Source organism: Coregonus lavaretus, assembly GCF_964263955.1.
Source record: "Coregonus lavaretus genome assembly, chromosome: 8".
NCBI lineage: Eukaryota > Metazoa > Chordata > Actinopteri > Salmoniformes > Salmonidae > Coregonus > Coregonus lavaretus.
The window spans coordinates 16,156,713-16,170,146 of NC_139995.1; the positions used below are offsets into that span (position 1 = coordinate 16,156,713).

Here is a 13,434-nt window from a genome sequence, read left to right on the forward strand (position 1 = left end):
AGGCTGCCTAGTAGTTATTCCTAAATGGACTCTTACTGTGCAATGCATGTTCATCTATTACAAATGTATTTAGCTTGCATCTTGCAAGTTGCATGTTTTGAGTGAATTTAAAGGCTTGACTCAGGTTTAAAACATATGTGGGATCAAATGCAATTACTCATATTAAATATGTATTAAAATTATTGATGTGGAGTCAGAAGCTGCTTGCAATTAATTGCAGTCGTTTTCTATTAAGCAGCCTAAATATTTTCTATATAAAAAGTGTGTAATTCCCTCTTTACATAAATCTCTACCTTCATTACGTCACTCAACCAAATTGTATAAGGTTCGATCACGTGGGGCCACGTGTAAGGTTCGTGTAGGCTACATTTGAACAGTTTAAGGGTTTTGGCAAAACTTTCGTAAGCACGCTGATCATTATCGCTCCTCCCTTGGTGATCTGCTGTCGAGTGTCGGGTATATATACAGACAGTAATAAGAGATGAACATGATGCTCTATTTCTTCACTCAGCATCTGTCACTCATTGGCTTACAATACATAAGATGTCCTGTGTTGCAATCACCGGGAAGACATACGTGGAAGAGCCACTGCAATGCCACAACATTTCAGTTGTAAAGAATAAGGACTTTCACTTAGTTCAAGTCAAGGGCACATGGAAACGCAAAACGGGTAATAATTGTAATAAAAACTTGAAGGGTCAAGTATCAGATGCCAAAATGTGAGTAAAAACTTTTATTAAAATATAATTAAGGTCTGCGATTGATTAAAATCTATTAAAGCGGTAAGGTATAAAAGGTATACAAAAATATGGTTCATGGTTTATACATCTAAATTAGTTTTTTATTTTCTTAGATCCACTAGACAGTGAATATTTATTTCACAATGTGAAGAGGTGTCATTATGTTTACCCAGCAAGACAACACTATCATAGTCATTTGCAAACACATTCTTACACATTATTTAGCTACCACCACAGAAAAAGTGAAATGGTGTGAAGTTACATTTACCCCCAGGCTTTGTTCTCTAAACATCTACTGTACATACTGTACTAAACTGTACATTAAATAATCTGGCAACTCAAACAAATACATAATGTTCCAGCTATGAGAGCACCACGGAGCAAGGCACCTCCTGGACAGTGGTCAGTCCCATCATCTTCACCTACAAGGTGATTGAGACCCTGGGCCTGCTGGACCCCAGCAACGACACCCTGCTCCTGGGCCACATCAGGGATCCCCAGCAGCAGGAGGCCTTGAGGAGCAGCATCAGCAGCAAGCCCCTCAGACGCTTCGTGGTCATGGACCAGACCGTCTACAACCTCTATGGCTGCCAGCTCACAGACTACTTTGAGGCCCGTAATGTTCTCTACAGGATCCTGCCCCTGCCCACCACCGAGGAGAACAAGTCCATGGAGTTGGTGATGAAGATCGTGGAGGAGGTCCATAAATTCTCCCTGGACAGACGCACAGAGCCCATCATTGCTATTGGCGGAGGGGTCTGCCTGGACATCGTGGGCCTCGCGGCTTCCCTCTACAGGAGACGCACCCCCTATATCCGTGTCCCTACCACCCTCCTCTCCTATGTCGATGCCAGCGTGGGGGCAAAGACTGGGGTGAACTTTGCCAACTGTAAAAATAAGCTGGGTGGCTACATACCCCCGGTGGCTGCTTTTCTAGACCGCTCCTTCATTCAAACTGTTTCTCGAAGACACATCTCCAATGGGCTGGCCGAAATGTTAAAGGTACAGTAGCAATGCCTGACAGCGACAGATATGGATTGGATATATGACTGTTCATGAACTTAAAGATAGAATCCTTAATTGAAACAAAACAAAGCGGTCACCCCACCTGTGTTTTGGTAAAAAGCTGAGGGATAGGCCTGGAGAAATGTAACCACTCTCAAATTCATAGACACGGCTATGGATGCAAGGACTGACCATCCATGATATCAAACTTATAGTTTTAACCATGTTTTGAGGCTTATATTTACATTGTTTACAAACATTGGAGTAAAACAAACATGCATTTTGGGCTCTGATGGGGTATGACAGTTGAATCAAGCTCATGAGGCATTTATAAGTTATATTCTCAAAGAATCAATGGGTTTATATAATTATATAAGTCCAAAAATGTATGTAACAACTAAGGATTCTAGCTTTAAGATACAATACTGTACTATCTGACTGTATACGGTAGCGAGCAATATACAGTACATTATCAGTCTTAGAGAATAAGCTCTGTAGATCTGTAGATTTAGCTCTGTAGATCTGATTTATGTACTGGTATTTAATGTAAATGTATGCTCTACAGATGGCTTTGATGAAACACAGAGGGCTCTTTGAGCTTTTGGAGACCCACGGCCAGTTCCTGTTGGACTCCAAGTTCCAGTCTGACAGCGGTCTTCAGGGGGACAACAAAGACGCTGCCTCCGTGTCCACACGTGTGGCCATAGAAACCATGATAGAGGAGCTGGCCCCCAACCTGTGGGAGGACGATTTGGACAGACTGGTGGACTTTGGTCACCTTATCAGCCCAGAGCTGGAAATGGTACAGTAGAACCAATTATGTACCTCTGCACATTAAATAACCACAAAGCCAAATAGTTACAGGAGCTACTGCATGTAACTGGGTTTGAACCATTATGTCATCATGTCAAGATTGTCACCTCTTGTTCTATTTTGAGTGTAACTATGTGCCAGATGAGCATGGTGTCAAGTTTACTCATACCTGTTCATGTTAGCTAGCGGCTAGAAACGGTGTGGCTGTGGGCAATACTCCACTCTAGAGAGTTGTGCATGGATATAGTACTGAACACTGACCCTCTTGATTGCAGAAGGTGCTCCCATCCTTACTGCACGGAGAGGCGGTGAACATCGATATGTCCTACATGGTGTACGTGGCCCGTGAGAGAGGCCTCATGACGGAGGAGGAGAAGCTGCGGATTATAGGCTGCATGGTGGGGCTGGAGCTGCCTGTTTGGCATCAGGACGTTACCTTGGCACTGGTGCAGCACTCACTTTGTGAGAGGCTGAAGCACTCTGCTGGACTAGTCAGGATGCCTCTACCCATTGGCCTAGGGCACGCAGGTAAGGAGATATAAATTATTTTGTCAACTAGAGTTCAGTACATTAACAAAGATTAAAAATGCATATATTTTCAAAGATGATGTTAACAATCACATTCCTCTCTCCATCTGCAGAGATCTTCAATGACACGGGTGATGAAAGCCTGTACAGAGCGTTTGAGAAGTGGTGTGATGAGCTGCGACCACAGTGACCTGAACTGGTCCAAATACTTTGTATTGCTGTAGATGATTTATTTGGATTGATTGAAATTATTGAAACAAGGATGTGTCTTTGCATGACACATTGGCACAGATATCTGGAATGCTCAACAATTTTTCATAGTTGTAGATCATATTTGTAGGTGCTGTTGATTTTTCAGGTTGACTTGATTTGATTGAAAATTGCATGTCCTGTCTTGTCATATTGAACAATACCAACCCCTCACAGTTTTAATACTACATTACAAAAAGGGAGTTTCATCAAAACTGTATGTTTTATGACTTTTATTGCTATTGATGTTTTTGATATCACTTTTTTTGTCAATTAAATAATGTCTAAGAACTTCCTAATTTTGTCTTAAAAACATAATTAAACACATTTTTTAAGCACAATGCACTTTAACATTGTACAAAATATGTATATTGAGGCTCAGTAAATGCATTTTAAACGACCCCTAACTTTTCTGAAATGAAAGGCACTTGTTTCAGAGCTCCACTGATACTAAACTGTATAATGTTACCTGCCACCTAAGATAACACAATGATAGACAGTACAAAAAATCACTTCATACCTCTGACCCTCGTACACGGGTCCAGCAACCACATGATTAGAGCAAGTAGAGAATTGAGTTGCACAACACAATCAATAATAACATTAATATTAAGGTTAGGTCAGATAAGGGAATGTGTTGGTTACATTAACTACAGTATTTACAAATTGGCTATTTCCTACAGTCAACCATATAGTGGTCTTATGGAAAGTTCTATTAGGAATTAATATTAGGAATTATAAAGTTATATTGGGATAGTATTTCAGCAGTCTGACATACAAGAACAATGGTGGCAGGTGCTCCTACTGAGCTAAATGTCATTCGTTGAACTGTGCACAATATTATCTTCATGTGCATTACAAGTTTGTATGGGATAAGAGCAAAGATGTAAATTATATGGTAATAGCCAGGGGAATGAAAATAAAATGGATTCACTTAATTTAATACTTAATTAAAGACCTACTTTAAAAAAACAAAATGTTTATATTTACAGTGTTGTTTTTTTACACATATCTTCACTTTAGCTATCACCATGTAGGAAACAAAATAACAGATGAATTCATTGTTTCTGCAAGTTAATTCTTATTCATAAATAATATTGTAGCTTTCAAACCATTGCTTCTGAATTTAATTTAAGGGTAAGAAGTCATATCTCATCTTAAATGCTTAGTACAATGTTATAATCAGTTAATTGAACATATAAGTATTCAACTAAATATATATTTCTGTATGATATCATATAATAAACAAATGTTTTAAACTCTAATTTAACAAGTCATGATATTAAAAAAATATCAAAATATTATATATGTAATCAAATCTTGTCAAGTTATTGTGCACTTTCTCTCAAATAATTCCCACATGAAAAGTTAATCTTATTGTACAGTAAATCTCAGCAGCCAGTTTAGAAGTAGAGTAGCCTCATCTGAACAGTCAGATTTGGTTCCAGAAAGAGACACAATGACATTGTAAAACAAACAAAAACAAAAGACATAACTTCTGAAAACAAGGGAAGGAAAGTTGGAGGACAGCTTAGGATGCTAGCAGAGAAGCATCTCATGGAATAGGCCATAGCAGCATCTAGTGTCCCCCCCAGTAATAACAATGCTAAAATGTGATTTGAGCTTGTGTGCAGTGCTAACAACCATGATTATTCTCCTCCATGCTTGAGCTGCTGCTACACCTGCTGCTGCTGTTGGAGGCGTCTGGAGACACTGAGGACAGAAGGGATGATATGGGAGACAGGGTGTTGTCTATTATGTCCTTCAGTTTAGTGGAGGCCTTGTTGGAGCCATAGGCCCCTGGGTCCCCTGCATCCACAGGGCTGTCATTGAAGTGGATGGTGCCATTGTTGAGGTCTAGTGTGGTGGTAGGGGACATGTTGGGGCCTGACTTCTGGTACAGGTCTGAGGGACAGTCTCCTAGGATGGGCTCCTGCTTGATGGCTTGGGCCATCAGCTCAGAGGAGTAGAGGGAAGACGACGGCACAACCACAAGACCATGAGCCCGCGCCTGCATCTCCAACTCCTACACAGACACACACAGAAAACACAAGACCACATAGATACTTATACTGGCTAAACATTTCCAAGATTTAAGTAGAAAGGTTTTTTTCTCAAGGTGCCCTTGTGCTACGCTCACTGGCTCCCTCTGGTGTGACGTACCTGTATGCGCAGCATCAGATGGCGGTTGGCATGCTCCAGCCTCCTCTGTCTAAGCTCCAGCTCCTTGGCTCTCTGGTGCTCCCTCTGCAGCTTCCTGATGTAGTCCACTGAGGCCTTCAGAATGGTGCCCTTATTCCAGCGCATGTCCCTAGGGACCGCAGGGGACAACAGTCTACAGTCAGTACGTAGCAACTAAGCAGCTGATCCTTAAACTGCATGAACATTTATGTCCTCTGGACGCAGCCAACATTTTTGGTAGATAAACTGGGCTACTTACGGATCATTTGACTTAGGAATCAAGGTTCCAAGCTCTTTGATTCGATCGTTGATGTTGAACCTCCTTCTTCGTTCAACTACAGGGTGAAGAAAAGCAGAAAATATGGAGGCAGTTATAATATAATGTGAGGACATCTGCAAATCAACACTTGAAAAAGAGCAATGTATCCCAAATAACTGATTACTCCTTTTTGCCATTGAAACTCACTTAAGTTGTGGTTGTCCTTTTTCTGTCTCTCCTTGGCCATCGCTCGAACCTCAGCTTCTGGACGGAAGGGAAACACTTTTGAGTGACAAGTGAAGGTGTCCTATTTCTTACATACTCAAGATGGTTTCAACCCTTTTTAAGCTAACTACCATTCATGTAACCCAATGGGTATCTTAACTTCAATTTTACTGATATACAGATCCAATTTGTCAATATACACAAAATACTTCACAGAGGCAATTGTAAATAACTGCCTTTAATGCTGCATTTAATATCACAAAAATATTCAATCTGAGATAGATTATTATGAATCCCCACTGGCATTTTAGTTCAGGTACATTAGTGAGCCACCATCAAAATAGTTTAATAATGAATTTCAAAAAAGGAAATTAACAATGGTTAGAAAATATGAAAATCTAGTGACAACGTACCAACTGGAAAGCCTTCAGGCCTTGGGTAGTTGTCAAACTGGCCACAGGATCCAGTCTTGTCAAGTATGTGCATCATGCCAGGAGCTTGAGTATTGGTCAATTATTTGTATTTTTATTTATTTATAGCTAACAGTATATTATGCATTTTACAAATTGCACACAATATTGATGCATATTTGCTTCTTTAACTGTTAGTATTAGTATATTATTAGTATACTATTAGTATATCACTACAATGGTTTAAAAAACGGAAGAAGAAAAAAATATTTTGTGATTTGACAGGGTTGACATTATTAATATGGAGCTGCTTTGCTGAGGGTGTCGGGTAAATAATGGGTTACACCCGGCAGACACCTAACGTACCTGAGAATTCCCTTTTGATGTTGGATAAGCTACCAGGGCAGGAGTTACTGATGGTAAGTCCTTGGTTTCCATACATGTCCAGAAGGTTACCAGATACAGGGACCTGAGGAAAGGAATAGAACATTCAATGATTGCAATGCAACATGTCAGAAAGATATTGATATTCTATAGCATGCAAAGCTGTAGTTCCTTTTCAGTAAATATGTTGTACCGCCTGAAGATTAGAGTGATTGCTATTGCACTTAACATTTGAAAAAGTTGTTTACATTGGGAAGGATGTCAATTTACCGTATTTGTAATCTGGAGTCCGGGGTCCATAAATCCAATAATATCATCATTATAACTTGTTTCCAAGCTAATAATGTCATCGATGACATCGTCCATCTGTAATAATAATGAAAAAAAACATTATAAACCAACCTAGAGTACCAGATTAGTATAAAAAAAATGTTATGATAGACAACATTGGAAAATCTATATGTATTTTGTACCCAGTTCGCCATATTCCTGAAGTAGTTATAAATCCATTGTGAGATCCAAATGAAAAACCAGGGTGAATGGTATATGCATTGGATCTCTGTGTCCTCTCTTTTATGCCTACCTCCTTCTCGCAGTTTGAGGTGAGGGTCAGCAGGACCATGGGGCTGTTGGGGGCACTGCTGCCTGGGCCGGGGGGCATCCCGTGCTCTGGGGGCTGGCTGGGGCACTGTAGGATGCTGGCCTGGCTGCAAGGCTTACCCCCGAAGGTGGTGGACAGGTACTGCCTCACCTGCTGCCTTTGGGCCTGCTGGATGTGGTACTTGGTGGGGTTCTCCAGATGGGTCTGCACCTTGGTGGGGGAAAACGAGAAACGGTGGAAGACGGTGAACATTTTTCCAAAGTTAGTTTTGTTCAGTGTCGGTAATGAGGTTCCTGGGGGTAGATCATCTTATCCTATGGCAACGTATAGTTATCCAGTGAAATGTGGCTTTGTTCTTTGTAAAATGTCTCACAATACAGATCTGTGAGATTCTGTGGATTGATCTTCAGACTTGAATGCATGTCTGAAGATCAACACATGGATATGACACAACGAGAAACAATAAACCAAACCTTTTCAATCAGTCTCCAGTTATATGCTTCTTTCTTTCTTTCTTTCTTTCTTTCTTTCTTTCTTTCTTTCTTTCTTTCTTTCTTTCTTTCTTTCTTTCTTTCTTTCTTTCTTTCTTTCTTTCTTTCTTTCTTTCTTTCTTTCTTTCTTTTTCTCAATGACAGTGAATTATACAGTGCACTGAGGACAATGTCATGAATACAATGTATTTATTTATGTATGTACAAATATATGTACATACATAAATATGACAATACACTAATACATGTGACACTAACACAGATAGTAATACTGCATCCTGATAGAAACCCCCCCCCCCAAAAAAAAAAAAAAACAACAGTTCAGTAACACATCTCACCTGGCAATGGTTGTATTCAAGCATCTCCAACATATTGTAATTTGTATGATAGTATGTATCAGATATTCCTTTTTTCTGATCAGTCAACTGTGTGGATACAAGGCTAACATATGCAAACAAGAGGACCGGCTTGGTCAGTTGAACTTATTAAAGGCAAACCCCTAATTAGTTATACAAGTTAGGAGACGGGGAGGATACCAGGGCTCATCCTTCCTGTGTTGTGTTGTTCTAGCTAAACTAAGAATTTATGTCTTCACAGCGTTCATTTGACATCAACATCTCCGTCTCACAAAGGACTCTTTCTGCTAGTGGGTTACCAGTCTCCAAATTGAAACTCGCTCATGGCTAACTGACCTTTCATCTTTAGTTCCGCTCATCTAGTATAAAACATGATTTGTTCTGAGAACCAGGAATAGAATTGACACCACTGTTCCATTACAAACATTGCGTACGAAAAGATAAATCCAAAAATGTAGATTTTTAGAACAAACCATCCATCCCACTACCAACTTTCGGACTAGTGTTACATATTAAAACTAGTCTCAGTGGTTCCCAAATGGTGTACCAGGATCCACTAGTCTACTAAGTCATAGCCAGTTCCTACTTAGTCTGCAGCTTACAAATTCACAAATTCAGTTTAAAAATGGATCACATGCATGGCACAAAAGTAGAATCACTGCTAGTCTGACACCTCTGGAATATGACATTATCAGAAACAAATATGACTGTTTAATTAGGAAGATTAATATATGCCAATACAGTTTAATAGTTGATCCAGACCATTAGACCTGTATGTCAATAAAGTTCAACCCTGCTTAGCGAAGTTTGTTATAGTATATCTGGTTTTCAGAAGACACGTGCCCATTCATGGTTCCAAAACCATGTCAAATATGAAGAAATAAAAGACACTGTACGTAGTTGTATCTAACACAAGGGCCAACTGTACTGTATATAAATCAGTTGAGATCCCTATCGACCAAGAATATTATCTCATCTTCACACCCTTGTATAGGAAGATCATTTGTTTTGAACGATTTTGGTCTGTCTCTCCATGTACAAGCTATGAGCAGAGTGTGTCTATATATGCCAACTGGGATTTCCACTATGCAAAAAACAAAAAAAGTTATTAGCTTATGGATAGAGCTATTCGTTTATTCATTTTTTGTATAGAGAAGTGCGTTACAAAAATTGTTAGAAAATCTTTACATCCACAAATCGTAACAAAAATCCTCATTAGGAACACCCGCCACACTTTCCCCAAAATCCACTACCAGAAATGTTAAGCTCACAACTGACCATTCTATTCTAACAAAGCTGGCCCATTATTCTGGGGCAGTCATTTAGAGTTAACTGCAGGGGTCATACCTGGAGCCAACACCTGTAATGCAGAGCAACCTGGTCTCAGAGCAAAACGTATTATATGTTACCAAAATTCATTCCACTCCATAGAGTACCGCAATATGTGTCATAATACCCATAAAACCTAGCGGTCAAACAAGGAAATGGTTCCAATCGTTTTTCCACCTTTAATGTTTTCCATATGGGATTTTAGAAACACTTACAATAAGGTCTGTGTTTCGTGTAGGCTTACCTTGGTGTGACATTTAGCTAACCGTATAAATCTCTCTAGGACAAGGTGACTTTTATCAATATATTCGCCTGTATCCACAAGGCAAATATATCTTATTTTAAGTGTTTCTAAAATTCCCTATGGGAAAAATGAATGATGGAAAAAACGATTGGAACCATTTCCCTGTTTGACTGCTAGGTTTTATGGGTATTATGACACCTCCACTGTGGGGTTCTATTTAGTATGAAATCTTACTTTATGTTAAGTTACATTACATTGGCCTACTAATGTAATAGCGGTCGTACAATATAATACGAATTGCAGAACGTATAGTATCCTACGTCTTGATTGTTTAGTATGATATATTACGCTCTACTGCTTTAGTATGATATGCTAGGGGTTAAGGTTAGAGCTAAGGTTAGATTTAGGAGTTAGGTTAAAGGGTTAAGGTTAGGGCTAAGGTTAGATTTAGGAGTTAGGTTAAAGGGTTAAGGTTAGGGTTAGGGGAAGGGTTAGCTAACATGCTAAGTAGTTGCAAAGTAGCTAAAAAGTAGTAAGTAGTTGCAAAGTTGCTAGTTAGCTAAAATGCTAATGTTGTCCGTTATGAGATTCAAACACGCAACCTTTGGGTTTCTAGACATTCGCGTTATACACCAACCCATCCACCCCGATCCACCACCCTCCTTTTGTTTTTGCCTTACGTAACCTACTGTCATACCAAATGTAATATATCATACTAATTTGAGTGTTCCGGATTTACGTAGGCCAATGTAATGTAACCTAACAGAAAGTAACATATCATACTAAATGGAGTGGCATGAATTTTTGTAAAATATAATATGATTTTCAGAGAACTATACAAAGGGACCAACATTGTTCTGAATGGGTCTAAGTGTAAACTGATAATGTAAATTCTACTCTTGGGAGCAGTTAATGACATTATTTGCCAGTCACCATAACACTTGTATTTCTTTGACTGAAAAATCCAAAGAGATGAGGACACAAGACACTGAACTGCTTGTCGGGACATGCATATTTCCCCATTACATACTCACGTAACTGACTAGAGGAGCATTCAAAATGATGATGCTAACAGTGGCAGTTCTCAGAACAATTCCACAGATGTGGTCTATGAATGAGGTGACGAAGTTGGCAAACAAACTGCTCAGCCATGAGTCCAAATTGATGAGGATCTTCACATGAGATAAAGCGATATCAATAGCCCTCTCACTAACATAACGGTCTAACATCACCACCTAAACACAGAGAGCCCAGCTAACAGATCTAGGGAGAGATAACGTTTTCGTAATGTTTCCCGTAATGTTCCCCTATTGTTTGAGTGTCCAGATTTCCGTTAGTTAGGGTAAAATTCTATATATGTTAGCAAAAATATTCTGAGAACCTTTTTACCATGTTTCGGTGTTAAAGGTAGGAGAACATTCCCTTAATGCCAAACAGAATTTATCTAGAACATTGTTACAGTGTTCTCAGAAAATACAACATTAACGTTCTAGGCACCTTTTATGGGATGTTGCAAGAACATTCATGTGTCCAGTATTCTGAGGGTTAGGAGAAGATTCCCTAACCACTCTCCCAATAATGTAGATCTCTAGGACATGTGCTTATTGGGCCAGTATAGTTAGGCCATGTCCAGAAGAAACCCTAACCCCTTCTCCCTAGGCACGTGTAGATCTGAAACAACTTGATAGGTCTAAGCTATTGGGTGAATGCACTTTGTATTAAATCTCAGCTCTGTTAAAAGTACACTCAATAAAATATTTTATTGATCATAGTGATTCAGGAGTATCATTAAAACAAGTTAATATGCCCCTCCAACATTAAACAACTATACAGAATAGCAGAAATAAGTACAGTGAACCAAGAGGTTATGCGTTCAAATCCCAGTTCAGGACATGTTGAATAATAATTACTAATTGAACATGCACAATGTAATCAAGTATGTCAAAGTGTGTCAAATATGTAAGTTCAAAACACTATATCTTAAAACCACTTTGTGTATGACTATCCCTAACCTTGTAAACAGACAAAGAGCTGTGAATGGATCAGTGGTTCACCAATCAGGGCCTTGATTGGCTCGGCAACAGTAATAAGACGTGATGTGTAATGATTTATTTTTGGACACATAAATGTTCTTGCAATGTTCACATGAAACGTGTCTAGAACATTAATATTTTATGATCTGAGAACATGTCAATCATGTTCTGTGTATGTTTGGTGGGACATTGATGGAATATTCTCCTAACCCTCAGAAAATTGTACACATCAAATAAATTTTTATTTGCCACATGCGCCGAATACAACACTGAAATCCTTACTTACGAGCCCTTAACCAACAATGCAGTTAAGAAAAATACATGTTAAGTAAAAAAAAGATAAGTAAAAAATAAATAAATAAAATAATTAAAGAGCAGCAGTAAAATAAAATAACAGTAGGGAGGCTATATACAGGGGGTACCGGTACAGAGTCAATGTGCGGGGCCACAGGTTAATCAAGGTAATTTGTACATGTGGGTAGAGTTAAAGTGACTATGCATAGATAATAAACAGAGAGTAGTAGCAGCAAATAGTCCGGGTAGCCATGATTAGCTGTTCAGGAGTCTTATGGCTTGGGGGTAGAAGCTGTTAAGAAGCCTTTTGGACCTAGGCTTGGCGCTCCAGTACCGCTTGCCTTGCGGTAGCAGAGAGAACAGTCTATGACTAGGGTGGCTGGAGTCTTTGACAATTTTTAGGGCCTTCCAGGACCTCTATACCAGGCGGTGTCAGAGGATGGCAGGAAGCTTGGCCCCAGTGATGTACTGGGCCGTACGCATTACCCTCTGTAGTGCCTTGCGGTCGGAGGCCGAGCAGTTTCCATACCAGGCAGTGATGTAACCAGTCAGGATGCTCTCGATGGTGCAGCCGTATAACTTTCTTAGGATCTGAGGACCCATGCCAAATCTTGTCAGTCTCCTGAGGGGGAATAGGCTTTGGCGTGCCCTCTTCATGACTGTCTTGGTGTGTTTGGACCATGATAGTTTGTTGGTGATGTGGACACCAAGGAATTTGAAGCTCTCAACCTGTTCCACTACCGCCCCATCGATGAGAATGGGGGCGTGCTCAGTCCTCTTTTTTTCCCTGTAGTTCACTATCATCTCCATTGTCTTGATCATGTTGAGGGAGAGGTTGTTATCCTGGCACCACACGGCCAGGTCTCTGACCTCCTCCCTATAGGCTGTCTCATCGTTGTCGGTGATCAGGCCTCCCACTGTTGTGTCGTCGGCAGACTTGAGGGTGTTGGAGTCGTGCCTGGCCATGCAGTCATGGGTGAACAGGGAGTACAGGAGGGGACTGAGCAGGTACCCCTGAGGGGCCCCAGTGATGAGGATCAGCGTGGCAGATGTGTTGTTACCTACCCTTACCACCTGGGGGCGGCCCGTCAGGAAGTCCAGGATCCAGTTGCAGAGGGAGCTTAGTGATGAGCTTTGAGGGCACTATGGTGTTGAACGCTGAGCTGTAATTCAATGAATAGCATTCTCACATAGGTGTTCCTTTTGTCCCGGTGGGAAAGGGAAGTGTGGAGTGCAATAGAGATTGCATAATCTTTGGATCTGTTGGGGCGGTATGCAAATTGGAGTGGGTC

The 13,434-nt window shown here is 40.2% G+C and overlaps 2 protein-coding genes across 4 annotated transcripts; one reads left to right on the forward strand and one right to left on the reverse strand.

Moving 5' to 3' along the window:
* Positions 1-543: 543 nt before the first annotated feature.
* eevs (2-epi-5-epi-valiolone synthase) lies at positions 544-3,276 on the forward strand (the record flags this gene model as incomplete). The annotated part of the gene is made up of 5 exons (XM_084167281.1): positions 544-719; positions 1,103-1,742; positions 2,311-2,547; positions 2,834-3,086; positions 3,200-3,276. 5 exons carry the CDS (start codon positions 544-546, stop codon positions 3,274-3,276), a joined length of 1,383 nt encoding a protein of 460 aa, XP_084023407.1.
* Positions 3,277-4,971: 1,695 nt separating this feature from the next.
* On the reverse strand, positions 4,972-8,257 carry LOC311133138 (microphthalmia-associated transcription factor-like; the record flags this gene model as incomplete). Of its 3 annotated transcripts, none has more annotated exons than XM_084166573.1 (9): positions 4,972-5,361; positions 5,499-5,646; positions 5,776-5,851; positions 5,983-6,039; positions 6,414-6,497; positions 6,777-6,873; positions 7,065-7,160; positions 7,378-7,605; positions 8,225-8,257. In XM_084166573.1, 9 exons carry the CDS (start codon positions 8,255-8,257, stop codon positions 4,972-4,974), a joined length of 1,209 nt encoding a protein of 402 aa, XP_084022699.1. The 3 variants fall into 3 exon arrangements, with proteins under 3 accessions (XP_084022699.1, XP_084022698.1, XP_084022697.1); XM_084166572.1 differs by having other exon boundaries at positions 6,777-6,879; XM_084166571.1 differs by having other exon boundaries at positions 6,768-6,879.
* Positions 8,258-13,434: the final 5,177 nt, after the last annotated feature.